At 46.5% G+C, this 22156-nt stretch overlaps 1 protein-coding gene across 6 annotated transcripts in view; it reads left to right on the top strand.

The window, feature by feature from the left end:
* STARD13 (StAR related lipid transfer domain containing 13) overlaps positions 1-21553 on the top strand; it is a 375008-nt gene extending 353455 nt beyond the window's left edge. For all 6 annotated transcript variants that reach the window (XM_073229140.1, XM_037012360.2, XM_037012350.2 and 3 more), the window contains 9 exons: positions 265-438; positions 1573-1732; positions 8982-9180; positions 12828-13038; positions 13642-13756; positions 14612-14833; positions 15158-15375; positions 18229-18405; positions 19133-21553. In XM_073229140.1, coding sequence (XP_073085241.1) covers positions 265-438; positions 1573-1732; positions 8982-9180; positions 12828-13038; positions 13642-13756; positions 14612-14833; positions 15158-15375; positions 18229-18405; positions 19133-19250 — 1594 coding nt within the window. In that variant the 3' untranslated portion in view covers positions 19251-21553. The remainder of the gene's footprint in view (positions 1-264; positions 439-1572; positions 1733-8981; positions 9181-12827; positions 13039-13641; positions 13757-14611; positions 14834-15157; positions 15376-18228; positions 18406-19132) is intronic.
* Positions 21554-22156: the final 603 nt, after the last annotated feature.

Below are 22156 nucleotides of genomic sequence, written 5' to 3'. Positions count from 1 at the left end.
TAGCAAGAAACAAATAAAATTTATCATGCCACTTATTTCAACCTCTTAATGAAACAGATAATGACTTTTTCCACATTCATCAGACTTGGAACAAATGGTTTCTTCTGTTTCACCTGTACATTTGTGTCTTCTGTTCCATTTGCTTTGTGATTTTCTTGGTTTGGCAACTGTTTTGATTAGCTCCTTAAAAGCCGGTAGCATCCCGTGTCTGCCAATAACACGTCCCCTTTGTGACCGGCTTCTCTGACGGTCTTTCCGGTGAAGGCGACTCCGATGGAATAGCTTCCAGCTCTCGCACCAGCCTCAGCCATCCCCGGCGTCGCCCCACATCAGCAACCAGACAGCCGGCCAGCTGAACCTGCTCCAGCGTTTCTCACTGCTTCGCCTCACGGCCATCATGGAAAAACACTCCATGTCCAACAAACACGGCTGGACGTGGTGCGTAGCACATTCGCTTTGGGTTCGGGGGCGGGGGTACCATTCGTCCTAGAGCTGAGTAGGGGATCGCAAAGCCTTCAGTACTTAACTTCTGATTTCTGAAAAATCCGTTCATGCTGTGGCCGCCGATCTTCTGAAAGTAATGCCTAGGGTTCTGCCTCCCCAGTAGGTGTCTGGGCCACTGCAGCTGGGGCCCAGCACAGCCTGCTGGCAGCACTGCTTTATTTGTGGCTCTCTGTCAGTTTCCAGGGAAAGCAGTCAGCCTCCAAGGAGGAAAAACGACAAAGGATGATTAATTGTGAACAGAGGAATTAAAAATAAACCGGCCATAAAATAATTCTGGCAGTTTGCAAAGAAACATCTGTCCCTTGTACCTTCAGGGTCAAAGCAGAACTCAGCTCTCAGAGCATTGATTCATTCAAGGAGCATTTAGTTTTCCAAACACATTTCTGCTTTTATTTCACTGGCAAATAAAAATGAGAGTATCCAGGAAACTTTTATAATAAGGATTTGACGAAAGCCTATGCTGGAACTTCAACCTATTTTAGATGATTTGGTGGATTTGAAAAAAATATACCAAGTGTGGCTAGTTGTCCTATATGATATATATATAGAAGAATCAATAATGCTTTTATAAAAGTGCTTTAGAAAGTGATCAATTGTGTGGTCAAATCACTATATGCTTCTGAATTGAAATTTCCTTTTAAAAAAGGGCTGCTGGTTCTTAGGAAAGTGAAGCCATCATCAAGAAATGGGCTGCCTCGTCCCTGCCCTCCTTTCTTCCCCAGCCCCAACCAAAATTCTCCTTGTTGTGGTTTTTAAGTTTATTTTGTTTTGTTTTGTCTTATTGAGAACTTTTAAGAAACACTTGAGAGGTTATCAATAACAAATTGGAAGGTTGTCCACTTGACTTGAAAACAGAGCCCTAAACCTGTTCTGCTGACGTGACTCACGCTGTTTAACAGTTAGAGTCTAACACAGTCAAGGGGCACACGTGGTCCATCCACGTTATGCAGTCAGTTAAGAGAGAAACGTGCTCCCACAATGGCCTGGCTTCCCGGGTGCTAGCTCTCACAGCCTCTCCCTGCAGGGCGTCCCATGAGGCCCCCATGACCTGGCTCCTGTGAATTCTAGGTCAGTTCCAAAGTTCATGAAGAGGATGAAAGTTCCCGATTACAGAGACAAGACCGTCTTTGGCGTTCCTCTCATCGTTCACGTCCAGAGGACAGGACAGCCGCTGCCGCAGAGTATTCAGCAAGCACTGAGGTATCTGCGCAGCAACTGCCTGGACCAGGTACGGGCGTGAGTCCCAAACACAGGCGGGATTTACAGAATGCCAGGCAGAGCCATCTTCCCGGTCAGGACGGGACGCGCCTCGCCAAAAATAAAAGGCACTGTGATCTTTATATATCCGAATTTAATTTAACCAAACCATGTCTGAGTCAAGCTGTTGAGGACGTTCCCTCCCTGGTTGCTTGAATGATACCTGGAGGGACTGCAGAAAGGTAATGTTTATAGTTTGCACCTGTGATGTCTGATTTCCTTTCCCCAGAAACTGGGAACTAAGCTGTCACTGCATTTCCTTTTTAATTATTGTCCCAGTGTCACCGCTGATTTCACAACATTCTTTTATCCCTGCTTTATTTATTTTTTTCATAATGAGGTTTTTTAGCTCCCTTAATAATTTTTTTGAAGCAGCACCGTGACCAGGAAAACTTAAACCAAAGACAGGTTTATTTACATCATTTTAAAACGTGCAAGTAAAATAGGCATACAGTATCAGCCCAATCAAACATCCCCTCCTCCTGCAGAATTGACTAAACATTTCAAACTAAACAAAATATTCAGAGATCATATTCTGTCTCCTGGACTGTTTGGGGCCAAACGGTCTGTGATTGGATCCTGTGACGGGCTGTGATTGGAACCCCCCTGTAATTTACTAAGCCAAACCTTTGCTCCTCCAAAATGACACCCGTTAGTTTCATAGACAGTCTGTCCAAAGTAAAAGCCATCACACTTAGTAAATTATAACCTTGAGTCACAGGAGTAGTTTCAGGAAACTATCTGTGAGGGCTTTTGTTCATCACACTCTTTAATAATGTGTGATAATCATGCCAACCTAAGATTATGTGCACTTTTTATTGATTGCCTTTTGTGCTTATATTCAGTGGACAGGAATGAGCTAAGGAATGCTTGTATCTGCCCCAGTACTGAGATCACACTTAGAATCAGATACCTGTTTTCAGTGGCACGGAATAGGGGTAACTTCTTTGCTCAGTGCCATCTCTGACTGAACTAAATGCATGATCCCGTTTTCCTTCCCCACTCCTAATTTAGAGAATATACAGAGACATACTGTTCCATGTTCAGATGACACAGCAGAGCGCAGGAGTGGTTGCTGTTTTGTAGTGATGATGGCTGTTCATTTTTTGCTAAAGGGCCTTAATAACTTCCCTGTTATTTCTCAGAAGGAAGGGCAACAGACCACTTTTCTAAAACTATAATGCTCTTCTTGGTCAGATGCCCCATCATTAATCGACTTGTGAATAACATCTCAATAGAAAAAAGAACAATGAATCCAGTTACTTATGCACTAATTCTTTTTTTAATTTTAGAGCTTTTACCAAAAGCATACATTATTCAAAGGCTATTTTACTGGGAGAACTTTTCCGGATCTTTATATGGGTGAATGTTTGGAAATACCACTCTAATCTCTTTTGCAACCCTAAGACTATTGCAACCATGCCTTTGGCATAGGACTTTGTGGCCTCAATTGTACTTGTGTTGGTTTGTTAGTATGAACCCAAGATCGTCTTTTGTGGAAGGTGAACTTTTATTCAGACACATGGTCATTTCAAGCTTCTCAATTTTCATAAATGTCTGTAAGACTCATCCCCTCTCCTAGCTGGCTCTCTTTGAGTCTTTAGCTCTGCCTTTAACCAAGCAAGAAGATATTTTGTTCCAAACAGTCTAATAAGTGGCCAGCAATGCTTATCAGCAAAAGCTGTGTTAAAAGTGTTTGTTCAGAAATATCTAAAGGAAATGCAGTCCATCTATGCCACTAGTTCAATAATAATAACCTTTCTCAAGTGCCCAGCATGTTTCAAGCCATCACTGAGTGCTGTGTGTTCACTGCCTCATTTAATCCCTCATCCACCCTGGGCCATGTCATCTCCTCGGCAGCAATGGTGGGGCCACTTGCTTGAAAATATGGTCAACTCCAGAGCCCAAGGTTTTAACTCTGCACTCTACTGCCACCTAGAATTGCTTGTTAGAATCGCTTGTCGAGTGGACTTGGGGTGATGCCCTCCCCAGCAGTGAGGGACACTTTGAGAAGTGGCCCTACACAACTCTTTGATGAGTCCACGATAAGGATTTTGTTGGTAATGTTGATCATTATGCCATACAGTGTTCTTTCTGTGAGAACAGAAGAATTTTTTTCTGTGGTCTCAGCAACTAAAAGCACTGTGGTTTTGGGGGACAACTGGCCTATTTTTGTTATATTAAGGACAGAAGACTCATTCAGTTGGATGTTTTCCTCCCTATACTGGCTGCTGGAAAGGTTGGGGCCAAATGTGTGTTCCGCTGGAAGTAAATATGTGTGATTTTTTGGTATGAATTTTGTGTTTCAAACTCATTCCTAGTTTCTGCTACCTTTTTTTTTTTTATCTTTCTTTGCCTTTTGCACTTCTATAAAAAAACCATCAATTTTCTCATCTAGTATCATTAATGTATTTTATGATCATTTATAGATAATTATAAGCCACCTTGATTTCTTTCTTAAACAAGGTTGGGTATGAACAAACGAAAAGATTCACCACCATTTAGTCTTTAATGTAGAATGGAATCCAATCATGTCCCCTGTAGTTTCTTAATAATGTGTAGCACTGGTACCACCACAGTTATTGGGTCCAGTCTGCTGTTAGAAGCGAAAATCGTATGAATGGACACAAGGATAGTGGGTACCAGTATCTTCTCAATTCCTACTTGCTGGCTTATTCTTGGTCTTCATATCAAGCCTCTAATAATATTTTTAAATCTGGAAGAATGTCACATATGCTGGCAAAGCTTTGTAGAAACCATACTCATTTCAAGGGCATCAACACTGATTCTAAGTGTAATTAAAATGAATAAGGCAGCCCTTGTCTTTTATCAGTCAAAAGTAAGTATCTGTACGATGTCCACGGGGCTGTCACAGAGGCCAGTTACTATGACGTTATGAGCCCCTCAGCACCTGCAGAACTTCCACCTTTTATGTCCCTCGCGTGCGTCATCACAGACTGTGGAACATGCACGGAGGACACTCGTCTAGTCCCTGGGAAGGGGGAAAGTGGTCATTGGAAGGGACCAAGGGAAAACTAGGGAAACGTAATGAAGAATCAGAGAAAACATGGCTCAACAAGAAGATGCAGAGAGATTTAGGAGCAAATAAAAGCAAATGAACCAGGAAAGAAAGAGTAACAAGCCAGGAGCATTCATCACACCGGGAAGTGCGTGTTCTTGGCCAACAGCTCCTCCTTGGAACGGAAAAGATTCAGGTGTGCACAGGACCCTGCGATCATAGCCCAGGACAGTGGAAGACCAGAACCTCTCAGAAAATCCCTCCCCTAAACCACATTTGACTGCTGTCTGTGCTGACACCATCTGAAGACTGTCCCAAGGCTTTGCTCTTGATCTCGTAGAGAAAGGCTCCCTGCAATGAGCTGGGCCCTTCCTTTCATGCTAAGCATTCATCTCAGACATAGGCATTCAACACCAACAGTTGAATTGAGCCCCGCTGAGCCCGAAACATTGCTGACATTTCACCTCCTACACTCCCCAGTGCAGAACGCTTTAAATGTGATGAAACCCAGTGTATCCATTTTTGCCCTTGCAGCTGGCTGCAGAGGAAATAAGGAAGGTTAGCCTTCCATTATGAACCATGTGTATTCACACAGAGCAGTGTAAGAGGAGCCTGGCTTTGTTGGCTGTGCTTTTTATTTCTGCCTTCAATCAACCGTGCGCGGGAGGATAGGCGCTGCCCGACTTCTGATGGATGTGAAGTTCCTGCAGTCAGAGGCGCCACCTCCGAGCTCAGAAGCAGAACCCACTGCTCTCTGAGCCCGGGAACCTTTCTCCTTCTCACTAAAACCCACCCCTCTTCATTAGCTGAGCACATTCCTGAGGAGGGATCGGGGGTCCTGGGAAACACACTCAGTCCGGAAGCGATCGGCATCAGCGGGATGCCAAGGCAGAGATCCGATGTTATTTAGATGGTGTCTGAATTCTAAGGCAGCGCGCATGCCCAGCCTCTCCTTCTGCGGGAGCAGTAAGTGTTCAAGTCCAAAGTTTGCTGGAAAGATGCCTCGAACTCGGGCCAGTGTCCTCCCCCCGTCATTGCCAGATGGGTGACGGTCGGGGGCCTGGCTCCTTAAACTCTGCCTTGAGCCCTTGATTTGTCGTAGCTGGGTTTTCTGGCGGAAGACAAAGGAAAGTAAATGAGACCAAAGAAACACTCCTCACTCGTCCCTTTACCTCTGAAATGAGTGGTCACATGCAAGGTAGGTGTTTTTAAATGGATTCTGCAGTACTGACCACCGCGCTTCCCTTCTCAGGGAGGCGTTTGAGCCGTTCCTTAGAGGCGCAGGAGGGCAGGACCAGCTGTGGAACTCGCGGGCCTTGCTCAACATGAAAACGTGAGACCCCCGTTCGATACATTGTTAAGAATTTCCAAGCGGTGACAGCAGAGCATGAAACCACACGTGGGCCCCGTGGGACTGCCCCCGGTGATGGACACAGAGGCAAATGAAAGACACGGCCCGCTCCTCGGGAAGCTGAGGGCTGGGACGGCAGCCCAGCAGTGGTGATAGCAGGGGTGCCCTGAGAAGCAACGAATTTTAGAATGGTTCCTCCAACCCTCCATTTTTGACTTGGGGAACAGAGATGTTTACCCAAAAATGCAAATTTTATCACTGCTTTGAAAACTTTTCAAAGAAGAAATGATGGCTGTCGATCATTCACGTGACCACCCCTGGTTGTCCTAGGAAGGCAGGTAGGAGAAGCTGCTTTCTCTGTTCTCAGGGTCTCCACACCGTGGGGGGTACCTTCCACTCACTGCGTGCGGGGTGTTTCCACCACAGGGAACAGGAGCCCTGTCCCTAAACGGCTTAAGCGACAGGAAGCGCATGTGCTCACAGCGGCGGGAGTCAGGAATTAGAGCGTGCCAGGGTTAGTAGCTCTTCCATCAACTCGGGGCCATTTTTTGGAGACTGGGGTTCTTGCCATCTCTCCCTTCTTTCACCCTCAGCTCCTACATCTGGAATCCGGTCTGATGTCAGACCACCTTTTCTTCATTAAGTTTGGGAAAGAAATTTCCTTCTGCATTTCCAACAAAAACTCTCTGAACCCACAGATATTTCCCACGTGCTCTGGAAGACAAGGGCGGGACGGGAAGGTTATTGTCAGAATCTGAGAAGGAACCAACGAATATCTGACAACCCTCTGGACACCCCAGGACATCCACATCAGGACAAGCAGCTCGGAGCCCGCAGCTGGAGGGCTCCAGACACGTGAAAAATAACTAAAATAACGATATTTGCTGCAATGAGAAAGAAACTTGGAAAGAAAACAATACAAAGAAAACACGGCCGGGATGTGTGTGTACATGTCCATCAGTGCACACCCAGAAGTGAAGCCAGCAGTTCACACACAAATGCTCGTCTGCTTTAATCTCTTCCTGATCCATACTTCTCTGCTGTTAAAAAAATAACAGGAATTCTCAAATGGAATACTACCAGCTCACAGGAGGAGCAATGTTCGTGAGTCACACTTAAGAATTCACCTCCAGGGCATGGCGGTTGTGAGAACTCCGGTGCAGTGAGTCCCGTGGCACAGGCCTGGGCTCCCTTCCAGAGCTGGTAGGGTTGAGATGTAAACAAATGGAAGCTGGATCTCACTTCAGGAATCACTCATTTGACATCTTGAATTTTTCTTTTGACAGTGCATGCTTTCTTCTCATGCACTTTGATGAGATTTGGAGCACTTGCCAGAGGATGATAAATGTTCTTTGGATTCTTCTGGAAGAGTCATCCAAGTATGGCAAAGCTTTGTGTTTTCTAGACATTCCAAACTTTAAGAATAAAAAAGAAAGCAGTTAACGTTTAAAGTGACCATATGCATGAATATCCTGATCTGCAGAATTAGGGTGATAAGCCTCGGAATGCCAGGAGGTGTTAGGAAGAATTCTGTCACTACTGCCCCACAGAGCAACAGTGTAAAAATTTCCCCTGCAGTCCACTCAGCTGACATATGCACAAACCTGGGCATTCTCTAACTGCTTGGAATTCTTCCCTTGCTGTTACTGTCATTTGAAGGAGTTAGGGCTGCTCCCCATTTATAGCAACAGCTAGAGGGCTCTGCTCAGACACCTGAACTTGGGCTGGGGCACACCTGGCACACAGAGCAGCCGGTGAGACGGCCTGGCGCCTTCTCCAGGCGCAGGAGGAGGAGGGCCGGCCGACTCCAGCGGCCGCTGCTTACCTGTCTGACCACTCAGGAATGTTCTCACTGTGCTCTCGGAAACAGGCCAACGTGTCAGCCCTGGCAGAGTGAGAGAAGTGGAGATTGAGGACTGAATGATGGGCCACGTTTTGAGCAACTTGGTGCCCAGCCAGCGTTTAAAAATAGCAGGCGTCTCAATTTGCTGTAAGCCAGAGGTTCCTGGAAGCTGAGTACTTGGTCGGGTAAAGACAAGTTCAGAGTGTGGAGAGTCAGCCATTGCAAGGGTTTGCATGACACGGGGTTCTGCTCCTCCACTTCCCTGTTCCTGTCAGGGGCATCATCTCCCCAGTGCCTTATTGCTCCATTTATTTGTCAAGCAGAGGAGGAGTCTAACCCTAGGAATGAAAAAGGCCTCAGACAGTGTCTGGAAGTCTGAAGCAGAGCCATTCAGGAACCACCCAGGAAGCATTCTCACTGGATTCATTGCTTATACACATAATAACTAACCAGGTAGAGCAATGGATGCCGGGTATCACTGGGGGAATCTTGCAGACCTGTGCTCCGAGGGGCACTGGATGTGGTCTCCCGAACTTCCACTGACCAAACTTTCTCGAAAGGCCTACTAACATGTACACACCAGAGGGCAAGGAATGTGGCCCGGTCTGCTCACTGGTGACTCCCAGCCACTCTAAATGTGCCTGACATGTAGTGTGTTTAATCATTACTCATTGAATAAATGAGTAAAAATACTAGCATCTAGTGTGTTAGAAGACTCCGCAGGTTATAAGCTCAGGCGCATGTATTTTCTCATCTAGTCTCCATGATAGACCTGTGGGCTGGGCTATTACTCTTATTTCATTCCTAGGAGAGGAAGTCCTGGTGGCCAAAGCTATCGCCTGAAGTAGCTCAACTAGAGATTTGCAGTTTCCTGGTCTAAGTGATGCAGTGGCCGCTCAGCCAGTCCTGGTCCCACACCTTTTTGTCACCCCCAAGATGCTTGCCTTAGGAAGACAGTGTCTGGGGCAGAGGTGACCTCACTAACACGTCCCTGTGACCTGTTTTAGGTGGGTCTTTTTCGAAAATCGGGTGTGAAATCTCGAATCCACGCCTTACGTCAAATGAATGAGAACTTTCCTGAGAACATCAGCTACGAGGACCAGTCCGCTTACGATGTGGCGGATATGGTGAAGCAGTTCTTCCGGGACCTTCCGGAGCCACTCTTTACCAACAAGCTCAGCGAGACCTTCCTCCACATCTACCAGTGTAAGTGGGCACAGGGCAGACCCGCCTACCCATGGGCACCCGTCTACTTGCACAGATCCCCATAAATGAGTTTTAGTTATACAAGTAATACATGAATCCATAGCAAAGTACATACAAGTTATCACTCTAGGTTCCTCTCCAGAATTAAACTTTGTTCACGGTTTGACAGGGAAATCTCTAAGCCATATTTAATGCGTTTGAAAATACTTTTCTGACATTAGTATCTTCCTTCTCAATAGGGTTTTGTGTGAAATCTAAAACTAACATTCAGTGTACTTTTAATAAACTTAAAATGAAAAGGGGACACAATAGAATTTATTTTGTATGTAGATGTTTTTTAACATGATTTCATTTTTTTAAAGTAAGTGTGTCCTTGGGAGCTATGAACTTCAAAGCTGCATATGTTAAAATGACTGGAAATAAAAAGTAAATATATTTCAATGCAATGTATTTTCATTGGTGAAAAGTAAGCAAAGGAAAACATGACTGGCGCTTAATTCAAAGAATTTATATTTTCATTTGGGATTTTTTTAAGTGGCATTAAATTGCTGATTCTCAGCAAAGCCCCTATAATTAAAATAATCATTAACTATAACAATTTTTTATTAAAAAGCATATCCTGCTAAAAGTAGTTGCAGAGTGGGATAGTAGAAATTAACACATGACTCTTTTCTGGATACAATGTTATGATTATAAATTATTTTGATGGTTCAAATCCCAATTCTTTAGAAAATAAAACTAAACAATTTGGCCTGTGGACATGGAGTTTTCAGCAAAATATCCCTGAAATGGACCTCAACATGGGGCTGATGCAGTTTGAAGATCACTGGCAGAGAGAATTCTGTACTGAATGTGCTGAAGAAGTCTGCAATATTGCAAATTCAAAAAGGATTAAAATAAGTACCACTTGTAAAAACAGGATAAAGAGGTGACCCACTGAACAAATATTATTTTGTCAAAGTGAATAGGTTAAGTTAAATGAATGACACGTGTGGCTGGAGCCCAAGCACGGGGACTCGTGACATTGTTGCCAAGATTGAGCCGCACGTTTCAGCTAAGCCTCTGCTGGTTCAAAGTCCATATGTGCATTCTACATATAATCTCTTCTCAGGTTAAGGTGGGCATTAGTCTAAGGTTAAAGCCAGATGATTTCCTAGAGATAAATGCCTTTGGTCATTTCCCAGACTCACCGGCAAGAAACAGGTCAAAGGGGGATTTATTTTAGGTGAACAAGTGTTTAGTGCATGCCGCTATGTGCAGGGCCCTGTGCTGAGCACCACAGAGCCTACGGGTGGGTAAGACTTACTCTCTGCTTGTAGGGGTCTTGTACCTAAGGGAGACAAGATGTGTGCATGAATAACTGCAGGTCAGCAAGAGTGGGAACTTCCATAATCAGGTTATAAAGAAAACCCAAGGATGCTGAGCTGAGGAGTAGGGCTGGGGGAGAGCAGCCAACCGTAGGTTGAGCTCTGTGAGGAGCTCGTGCCCAGGGAAGCCAATGGCCTGGGCATGTGCCCAGAGCACAGGGTATTCGTCTGCCTGTGTACGATACAGCACCAGGGAACACTGAACAGCTAGGCTGGGGCCATACCAAGTGAGGGCACCATTAGGGCAGAGACTGTATACTTGGCTCGTTGAGCATGGGGAACCCTTGGGTGTTGCTTTGAGGGGGTTACCAGTTAGATGTTCTCATCTGTAAAGATAGAACCATCAGGATGGTTGGCCAAAAGCCATCCACGTGCTCACAATCTAGAACAGTCTAGCACACAGATCTAGAATCCTCTCCTGAGAGCCTAGGAAGAGGCGGGAACTGCAGGTGTATCATGTGCAGCAGAAGCTCAAAGACGATAGGACCAAAATAAGTGCGACATTTAGGGATTAATAATTGACCTCCAAAAAGATTTTTAGTAGAAAATAATAGAAACTATGTTCTGAGGGATCAGGGAACCAGTAAGTAGAACGGGGGCTGAGACAGCATGTTGCCATGACAGATGACTCTTCAGAAACGTCAGCACAGAAGAGAAGGTTGGCAATGTATAGTTAGACAACGTATACACTAGGCATCAGACCTCAAACAGCATATTTTAAAAACAGTCCAGTGGCTCGATCTGAAGTTATAACACTTCACTGCCAAGCCTGAAGTCACTATAGCCTCTGCTTCTGCTTCAACACAAGCAAGAAAAAAGATCTTGCTGTGATTTGAACAAAATGGCTCTTCTTTAGTAAATCCAGGTCTATCTTGTGAGAGTGCAGTGGACGAGGTGGGGTGGGGGTGGGTTGTAGAACGCTGAACACACGGTCAGGTTTTTCCAGAAATTTGGATTTGCTGGCCGACTGGGGTCACGAGGATGCCCAGCCTCCCCTGGGGTGTGTGGTGACAAGAGGGGCAGGTGCTGGGCAGAGGGTCACACCACAGCCCCTCAAGAGCAGCAGGCTCCCAATTTTTTATGATGCACCCCTTCCAGCAGTAAATATCTGTATACTTATTTATTTTTAATAATATAAATATACTGTGATGTGTTATGCACATTATAAACAGGTCCAATCAGTATTTTTAAAATGATAGAAACTTAGAGAAAACCAACACCATTAGTAGTTCTTTTATTTTCTCCCCACACCTCTCAGATCGTCACGAGCTCCTTCTCCACCCTACTGCAGAGATGAGCTTGAGAATGTGGAATTTTTAAGAAAGACAACAGTGTTAAGCGAGCTTCTGGTGGGGTCTTTCAGAGAGAGAGGGATGGGGTCATGGGCAGGCCTGGAAGACCCTTAACAAGATAGACAGGGGGCAGCAGAAGGCAGCCCCCAGCACCCATTTCCTGGACTCTCCCCTTTTAGTTCAGTGTTGGAACCAGTGTCTTCAGAGCCTGCAGGACTAACACCCTCCCCCACCCCCAGGGCCACCCTGAAGGAGAACAGCCCCCCGAGAGGAGCCATGTGCCCTCTGTGGCCTTGGGGAGCCTGCTTCCTCCTGCCTACACACAGCTCAATGCCCGCTCCCCCAGGACTGCAGGGCAGCTGTCACTGGGGCACCAAGCGAAGCCAACAGTGTGCCTCCCCTGCACCGAGTCCTGTGTGACAGGCAGAGAAGGGTGGTTTGGCAGACCCTCAGGGGGTGGACCCACCAGGGCACAGCCAGCTCAGTCCCGCCCCCCACGGCTAATCGTGACAAGCTGGCATTGCGGCCTGGCTGCTCCACTGGGCTGGGAAAGGGGAGGCCATCTGCCCCTCACGCAGCGATTCCAAACCCTGTCCACAGAGCCCAGGGCATGCTGAGGGGGCTTCACAAGCCCACTGACGGGAGGGTGGCAGAGGGAAGCCCGCGGACAGCGCTCCCACCCATGACCAGCTTCAACCACAGCAGAAAAGTGATTTGAAAACAGATGAGCAGGGGCACTGCCCAGAGAGAATGCAAAGCCTGGGCCCCGGGGATCCGTGCGCGAGGCCGTGGGGTTGGAGTAGGCGTGCAGGGTCCCCAGCCCGGCTCCACCTCAGCCCTCGCATCTGCTCCCATCTTTGCGCGGCTGGGCCCTCGGCGCCTCCCTCTGTGATGGGTCCCCAGACCAGGAAGGTGGAGCCTGCCCGCCCCGTCCAGCCGGCTCTTCCTGCGGCCGCTCCTCTAACGACCCGCTCCCCCTTTTCCGCAGTTGTCCCCAAGGAGCAGCGGCTGCAGGCGGTGCAGGCCGCCATCCTGCTGCTGGCCGACGAGAGCCGGGAGGTCCTGCAGACGCTGCTGTGCTTCCTGCAGGACGTGGTCAGCCTGGTGGAGGAGAACCAGATGACGCCCATGAACCTGGCCGTGTGTCTGGCCCCCTCCCTCTTCCATCTGAACCTGCCGAAGAAAGAAAGCTCCCCCAGGTGGGTTTTTCTCGGCAGCAGCAGCCACCTAAACCAGGTCCCTAAAAAAAAAAAAGAAAGAAATGTCTCATGTCCTGTTTCAACTTGAGCATTTGTCAGCACTTAATTTATAATCAGAGAATATTTCAAGGTGACCTAATGCGTGTGCTCAGACTCACCGAATTATCAGAGTAGCCCTGAAGGGTGTCTGGTGCCATCCAGAAAGCCTGACTTTTGTTTTGTTTGCATGTGTGACTGGGAAGGAGAAAAAAGGACACAACATAGTATGTGACAGTCTTTAACAGCAACCACAGAAAGGCTAGATATAAGGCTGAAGCAGAGAGGCGTGCAATGAAGGAGTCTGGGAAACTTGGGGGAAAATGGGTGCATTTCTCCCCCAACCATTTTCCCTGCCCTTGTGTTTGGGCAAGGCTTTAATCATTGTGAGCTGTCAGACGCTTAGCCTGACTCAGAATACCTAAGATGTGTGGTCATTGTTCTTATTTGGAAATGAGAAAGTCTAGATAGCATCTGAGTATGAACAGAACACAAAAAAGGTGAGCTCTGCATTGTGAAAAGCTCTTTGGTTCGGGATCTGTTGAGGACACTGAGCTTCAATTACAGAGTCATACAGAAGAAATACGCCACCGGGAAGCCAGACCAGAAGGACCTCAGTGAGAACCTGGCCGCTGCTCAGGGGCTGGCGCACATGATCGTGGACTGCGACAGGCTTTTTGAGGTGAGCGAGAGGCGTGGGCTGGCTCCCTGTGGCTCTCAGAGCTAGACAAGACCCTTGGCATGGTTGCCACCCTTACAGCTTCCAATCTGTTTGCTCCTGATTTTATAACGATGGTAGTACACTCCATACTTCTGTTCTTTGCCTCCAAGAAATGTGAGGAGCTAAATAATTGGGGTTCCAACAGTTAAAAGCACCTGGGGTTCCCAAGATGCTAGTTTAAAAAAAAAAAACAGTACATCACCTTCAGGTGCCAGGTTCAAGGTCAAGCCGACCTGTTATTATATTTGATTTTACCCTGGGACTCGATTAGGTTCAATAGCTGTGTGTGTGTGTGTATGTGTGTGGGGGGGGACGTGTGTAGGATCTTGAGCGATCCCTGTTAACTAAAAGACCATAACAGCTTATGAATACAGCCACATATGTGTTAAAGAAGTGAGCTAGACTTCTGGCACACTTTTGTGGTAAAATCAACATCTGTAAGTAGGAAAAGTGTGCTCAAAAGGTGAAGCTATTTCTAAGTCACCCTTGATGCTTCCCTTAAGTCTATGTACTTGCAGTTTCCTAAGCCCTCAATTTTGCCAAACTGAATAAAAATACATGAAAAGGAAAATGCAAAGAATGAATTTGGGACGTCACTGCCATGTTTTAAATAAAAATATGGCCCTCAAACATGTCTGTGTTTCCTGACGTGAGGAAGCCCCTCACTCCAGACTTGTCACTGATACTAGAAAAACGTCTCCAGCCTGCAGCCCTCAGCCCGAAGGCCACACTACGGGTTTGGGCAAATGGCTTTGCTTTCTGGAACTATCAGTCTCATCATTTCTTCAGCTCGGTGTGTTGCATCCCTTGGTTCAGGTCCCCCATGAGCTGGTAGCCCAGTCTCATAACTCGTACGTGGAGGCCGACATCCATGCTCCATCTCTGGAAGACCTGGGGACACGGCTGGAGGAGGGCGGGGCGACTTTCCACACCTACCTGGAGCACCTCGCCCAGGGCCTCCAGAAGGAAGCCAGGGAGAAGTTCAAAGCATGGGTCACGTGCTCCAGCACGGACAACACAGAGCTCGCTTTCAAAAAGGTAATCTTGGGGGTTGGAAAAAAATCACCCACAAAGAGCCACATCTCGTCATAATAGCACCAGAATCAGAGAGGGTTAGAAGGGTGCCCGGCACACAGCAAGCAACGTGTATCTTGGTGGCTATTATTTTGATCACCGTGATTGTTATTCTTTTAAACTTAAGTGTTTAACACTTTAAAACGTCCTGACATTTCTGGCCTGAGGCATGCAGGTTCACCCTTTCAAGTTCCCCGAGGGGGGATGGTTTTCGGATGCGCAGCGCGGTGCAGTGGGTTTTGATGGAGGCAGTGGCCCCCTTCAGCCTTTGACCGTGTCCTTCCCAAGGTGGGGGACGGGAACCCGCTGAAGCTGTGGAAGGCTTCCGTGGAGGTGGAGGCGCCCCCCTCGGTGGTGCTGAATCGCGTGCTGAGAGAGCGTCACCTCTGGGATGAGGACTTCGTGCAGTGGAAGGTCGTGGAAGCTCTGGACAAGCAAACCGAGGTCTACCAGTACGTGCTGAACAGCATGGCGCCACACCCTTCCAGGGACTTCGTGGTTCTCAGGTGCGTCTGACTCCGGGGTTTAAGATGTTCTCTTCCAGAAGCAGGTTAATAGCTGCAAATTAAGCATTTCCTGGAGTTCCACACCGAGGGGGGCCCCCACGTGGAACATGGAGCAGGTGCTCATGTCTCCCCGTGAAACCTGACTTCGCTGCGTTGACGCCCGACCTGCTGCCTCTTTCACCCGATTCACAGCACTGCTGGGCCCTCCCACGGCCCCTCCTCTGTGGAGCGTCTGGTTTATTAGGCCATAAGTATCTTCATTTTCTCAAAACAGAGTCCCGGGAAGGACTGCTGTTTGTCCAGCCGCTCTTTCTGCCAAATTACGCAGATGGAATCTGCCTTTCCCGTGAGGCTGTCTTTCTGCCCTGGGGAAGCAAGCCTTCGGTTCCCGTGACTCCCAAGGCCAGAGTGTGTGTGTGTTTTGTCCAACTTCATCTGCACAACTTCAAATGTCCATGTGTCTTCACGGCACATGGGGAAATTGGCACAGCCCTGATACCCAGGAGGATTTCAGGGCCTGACAGGGCATGTGAGTCTTGCCTCTCCTATTGAAATACTGCTTCTAGATAGAGTTACGGGTTGAGCTGGGGACCCCTACACTCTGGGCTTCGAGGGGGATCCTAACCAATGATGGGAAGTTTGCGCAGTAAAGCTGGGCACGTGGGCTGGTGAGTCGGTACCGAATCAGGAAGAACAGGGCTTGAGGATGTAAAGAAACCCAAAGAAAATGAAAATCACTAAATCCTTTCCTGGTGGTGATTGATGGCAAACACTGACTCTTCTCACGGAGGAGCAGTGTGAAAGGACTCGCTAGTGAAAGCCCCAAATGTCTATTTTAAAGAGGTTTTTTTTTTTTAGGAAACTAGTGTCAATGGCAAACTAAAGGTTGCTTTTCACATGGGCTATTTTTGCCTTTGGAATGGGTCCTTGGGACCTTGAATTTTAAGGACCACTTTTTCTAAATATATGTGTTGATCTTAGCACCCTTGGGGTCCTGGTGGAGCATGTGGGCAGTTAAAGGGTGGCTTATTATGACAGTTTTGGGAGCATTAGTCGTCTTACAGAGGTTATGGAAGTTAAACTACACACCTTCACTCCTGCAAGCAGCAAATCAAATTGTTCTGTTGGGGTGGCAGCTGTGGGGAGGGGGTCATGCCGTCGCAGCCTCTTTACTGCCCCTCCTCCCCCGCCCTCTCTCCTTCCATCCATCCAGCAACCCCACCAGCCTGCTGTTTCTTAGTCTGCCATCCACCACTCCCTTGTGCCAGGCGTCACTGAAGGCTCTGGGGATACTGCAGGGAACAGAAGAGACCAGAGCCCTGCTCTTTCGAGGTTTATATTTATTAGGAAGAGAGAGTCCCTAAATAGTAAGTAAGGGATAAAGAGTCACTTCTCCTAGGAGGATAAGTAAGCTAGGAGGATAGTAAGGTGTGGATCTTAAATATAACCTCAGTGCACTGACACTTCGTCTAAGAGTTGAAGGAGAAAGTGTGTGGGTCATAAGCCTCTGAAGGAGAAAACCTAGGCACTCAAGAGGGTAGATGATGAACCGGCCATGGTTCCCACATCAGGAATCCCTTGTGGTTATGATGCCAAAAAGTAAGAAGTGAGCAGGTCACAGAGCTGAAATTTACCCCGTCTTCAAAGCGTCTCCCTGTCTCAGCACCAGGATCACTGGGTCTCCTTCTCACTTTATCCCCCCCTGTCATTCCTCAGGGGCTTCCAGTGATAGTTACCGAAGATTTTGCCATTTTATCCCCATAAATCTGTACAACTTTCAGGCTTCAGTATTAATCGCATCATCACGCACAAAAGGAGAACGGTCACACCCACGGGCATGCTGCCAGGCATTTGTGTGTGGCTTGCTCCTTCCCAGGTTCTTGTCAGGCACTTGTAATAGTTTCTCTTGCTGGTGTGGTCAGAGCAGACAAAGCTGCAGATGAGATGACTAAGGAAGGGCACAGGGCTTGTGGCATCAGTGACTGGGACTGTGATGCTGAAAGCAATGTCCTGCGGTAGACAGTGTTGTTACACACAAGCTCTCATGGCTCCTGACTTGCATCGACAACACCCTTCAATGTGGCAACCCCCTCTGTGCTCGAGCAGCTCCCGTAACAGGGGACTGTCCCTCCCTCCTGATAGGGCCCATTCCATTTTTGAAGCGAGCACACTTCAGGATGCCTCTTCTCCGTATTGAACAGAAACCACCTTCATGTCTTTGACTTCTGGAGTCAAATCACCTGTATTTAGGTCTTCTCCCCTTCTAGAGCAGCTCAGGTGTTTGAAGACAATTAGCAGTCCACAGGTGTCTCACTTCCTTGAAGCTGAGCATCACAGTTCATTTAGCCTTCAGGACTTGAGTGGAGCATCACCTCCTCCAGGACGCCTTCCCCTGTGCCTTCCCTTCCTTCCACGAGATCCCAGAGTGCTCCCTGCATAGCCGTATCACTGCACATACCACGGTGTTTTAGAGTCTTCTTTTTATGTCTGTTTTTCCTCCTGGGCTGTGTATCTGTGTGTCCTCAGGGGCTTCTCAGAGCCTGACCCATCCATGTGCCCCACACACGTCTGCTGAACGAGTGAGTCCTAATTCCGGAGCTGCAGGACCAGCGCTTCAATAATGGGCAAGAGCTTCTGCAGCTGGAGTTTGGGGACCCAGATGCAGATCTGAGAGAGCCTTGCTTTGATCTGCACTATATAAACTTTACGCACAGTCACAGAGAACCATTAACTTAACCCAAGTAACTAGGACTGGAATCTGAGCAGGGAAATACAAGTGTAAGCCTCAGCGCTGCGTCCCGGTTCTTGCGTCTCTCTTAGCCGTAATTCTGATGTGTGGGCTGTTTTGCACAGGACGTGGAAGACTGATTTGCCCAAAGGAATGTGCACTCTGGTGTCCCTGTCTGTGGAGCACGAGGAAGCCCAGCTCATGGGTGGCGTGCGGGCCCTGGTGATGGATTCTCAGTACTTAATAGAGCCCTGTGGCTCCGGCAAGTCGAGACTGACCCACGTCTGCAGGATAGACCTGAAGTAAGTGGGACGCCCAGCCCTTCCCCAGGGTGGCGGGCACGGCCGCGGAGTCTCAGCTCGCGGGCCGCACTTGCCAGGACGCAGCTGTCATCCTGACTTCTCATCCCACTATATTTTTGTCCCTCATTGCCATTAGCTTTTGTAGATGATCACTTATGTGTCCCCTCTCTGTTTTCCTCTTCACCACTTTCCCTAAATTTCTGACTTTCTCCTGCAGCCCTCGGCTCTTGTTAATTTCAGTTTTTTGCCCCCATATATATTTCTGTGCTTCTTGCTCAGAGAAAACACAGGCAGTAGAGCCAGGCACGGCCTAGGCACTCCATAAATACGGGTCCCCCGTCCTGTGTTACTCTTATGCCCGCTCTTTGCGCTCCTTTGTCAGGAAACTAACAAACCCAACCCCTTCAAGTCCATGATGCTGAAACTGATGTGGCTTGGGTAGATATAAAGTGAGCTTTCTCAGTAAATTCTAGAATGCAGTCTGAATCTTCTCTGAGGACACGGTATTATTTGAAAGCACCCACTGAAAAGATAGACTGAATACTTGGCCAAAAAGGCCTTTCTAAGGGATCCAGTGACAGAACGAGGCTGTCCCGTCCCCGAGCCGCAGCCCCACGTAGCGTGCATGTGTGCCGGAGGTCGGGGCAAACGGCCCTGCCTGCCGTGACAAGTGGCTGGGGTTTGGACAAAGATTGCCTCACTTCCTTTCTGGTTTTTGTTCCCACAGAGGTCACTCCCCAGAATGGTACAATAAAGGCTTTGGACATCTGTGTGCAGCGGAAGTTGCCAGGATTAGAAACTCTTTTCAGCCCCTTAGTGCTGAGGGTCCAGAAACTAAAATCTGAGTTTTCCCCAGTGTGACATCAAACTCAGGGAAGAGGAAATGAAAGCAAATACTTGTGGGAGAGAGTGTACTTTTGAGAAAGCGAGAGAGAGAGAAAGCGAGAGAGAGAGATGGGCATGGTTAATGCCTAAAAATGGAGACACCAAAACGTCAGAATGTTGAAGATATAAGAATTTCTGAGAACTTTCCCAGCCTTCCTGGAGACGGCTGTGTCCCTCCTAATATAATATTTCTAAAAATCTGAACACTTATCTATGTTACTTAAAATTAAATGGATTATTCTTTGTGCATTGCCTAATTTGCTATTTAAAGGCTTCTAAGAAGCGTATTCTGAACTGTAAATAAATGTATGTATAGCATATGTATATATGTGTGTAAATCTCTATCTTTACTGTATATATGTAAAATACCAATTTTATATACAAGTGCGTATTTGAAAAGCAACCCATCTGACTCAGTGAGTCCCTTCCTCCCGTGGTTCTTTCCAAGTTGCTCTGGGCCCGTCCCAACTGTCCTGTAAGCTGAGCAGAATCTGCTGCTAACACCGAGGTGTGAAAATGTGTTTAACCAAAGATTAGCTAACCAAAGGAAAATGACTCTGAAAGGGTCTGCGTTGATGTTAGTTTGCGTTATTTGAAAACTGAGAACAGAGGGTTGGAAAAAGCGAGGACTAGAATATTTATTTATTCTGCTTAAAAGTAAAGAAGTGGAAAAGCGAGACGTCATTACCGAACTGAAGGCTAGGCTACCAGCTGCCAGTGGGCCGGTCAGATGCAGCCTCCATGAAAGGTCAGATGCCCGGGGGCCGCAGAGTCGGCCCAGGGACTGACACAGACCTGCAATTTCCCTTCTGACCGAAGCTGAAACGATAGCCTTCGCATATTCACAGCCAAAGGGAACCTCTGTTTCGTCAAGTTTTCATAGATACGTTGTATAATGTTCTCGAATGTCATTCTATTTGACCAGTGACCTATTTGGTCACAGTTAATTGGCATTTTCTTACCAAAGTATTGCACTGAATTTAACTCTGGACACCAGACAAAGGGAGCCGGTCCTTTCAGGTCCTGAACCATTGCAGGTTCAGGGAGTTCTTATTTTGCTACATACGATGCTGTTAAGATATAATTCATTAACGTTCTGCAATCTGAAAGACAGGGTTTTAAACTAACATAAGACCAAAACTATGTTCTTCAATTAGTTTTAGAAAATATGAACAGGTTTGTTAATACCATGTTTTTTCATTAGCCAGTCAAGTTACCTTATGCATATGGCCCAACCTTATTTATTATTGTATAAACTAAGCAAAGTGACTCTCCTTAACCAACTGCTAATGAATTTAAGTTGTTGTTTTATTATAATTCAACAACTGTAGAAAGAAAGATAATTTATTGTGTTTGGTTTGAGGGAGAGAGATTTTCTCTGGTAATCCATGAGAGATTGGTATCATAATTTAGCAACTGGTATTAGAGGAAAAAAAGAAAAACTTAAATGAGTGTCTTTCTTTTGTCTTTGTTTTTTGTTTTTGGTCTTGTATACATGTATGTAATATTTGCTCTTAGCAATGTGCAATTCTTTTATTGAAAGAAATAAAATGCTATATACGAGTTCTGTATGGTGCAAGAAAAATCATACTGTTTGAATTATGACCTAGGAATATTTCTGTCTCCTTGCCTACCTAAAAAGTGGCAGCAAACCCATAATTTTCCAGTTGGCCAATGCTCTGTGAGCAAACCAAATTCACTTCCGCCATAAGTCTTAAGTTTAACCAACTACACTGGATTATTTGACTATGCAGAGACAAGATCATTAGTGAAATTTAATCTAGCTTAACGCCAGTCCTACAACCAGAGATGAGACCCTATATTTTTGGAGAATATGGTAGGCACCCCAGGATGAATGGTATTGTGTCACCATCTTTGCTGTGTGCGCTTATCACCTGGAGACCTTGTTCAAATGCAGACTCATTTAGGCAGTCTGGGTGGGCTTGATGGATCCTGCATTTCTAACAGGCCTCCGAGATGCCTGTGCTACTGGCCCAAAGACCACACCCTAAGAAGCAAGGACCGAGAGGATACTTAAAACCGAATAAAAATAAATATGACTGTGTTTCTGGCACCCATTCTCTTCAAATTACCTGAAGTTTTTATTTTTATACACATAGTAATCACATCACTGCTGCATAACAGCACAGTGCAGTGAAAAAGAAAAAAAAGGAGGGAAAAGACTCATCAAGCTCATTTGTCAAATACCACAGTGTTCATTGTTATCTTGCCAATGGAAATAAAATATGATATTGCATTTAAATATTATATTTATACCTCATGTATATTTTTACCTCAATTGTTGGTGTCCATCATCAGTTGTAAATAAATAATTGCCAAGGTAAATAAATTTATATACATTAAAAAGTTCCTATTTTCTATAAAATACATGTTGATTTCCATGCTTCACCCTGTAAGTAGAAAACCAACTTCATGAAGAAGAAATGAAGGCAGCTTGCCACAAGCCTGACTCCTCTGTACCACAGTCATTATTTCTTCCAAATACGAAAATGTTATTCATAGACATTCACTAACTGTCTGGGTGTCACCATGTGTTTAGCACTGAAGTGATAGGTGGGGATCCTTTTTACATGTCATTGCTCTGAAATTCAATACTATCAAGTCATATTACAGTATTTTTGTCAGAGATTCGGTAAACTCTAGCTGCATTTCATTTTCACTGAGTACACAAATCGAGACCTGATGAAGGGACTTATGCGCAGACAGAGTGGCCGCATCTGACTCTGAGCCTCTCGCCTGCACTGTACTTGGTCTGTGCTATACTTCTAATAGATAAGAAGGGAGCCTTACATAAGCCAGCAGGAGCTTCCAAACATTCTCAGCCACAGGCTGAAAACGCCACGGC

Source organism: Manis javanica, chromosome 1, assembly GCF_040802235.1.
Source record: "Manis javanica isolate MJ-LG chromosome 1, MJ_LKY, whole genome shotgun sequence".
NCBI classification, from domain to species: Eukaryota; Metazoa; Chordata; class Mammalia; order Pholidota; family Manidae; genus Manis; species Manis javanica.
The sequence above is the reverse complement of the archived record's forward strand: the minus strand, read 5'-3'. Positions and strand labels throughout refer to the sequence as shown.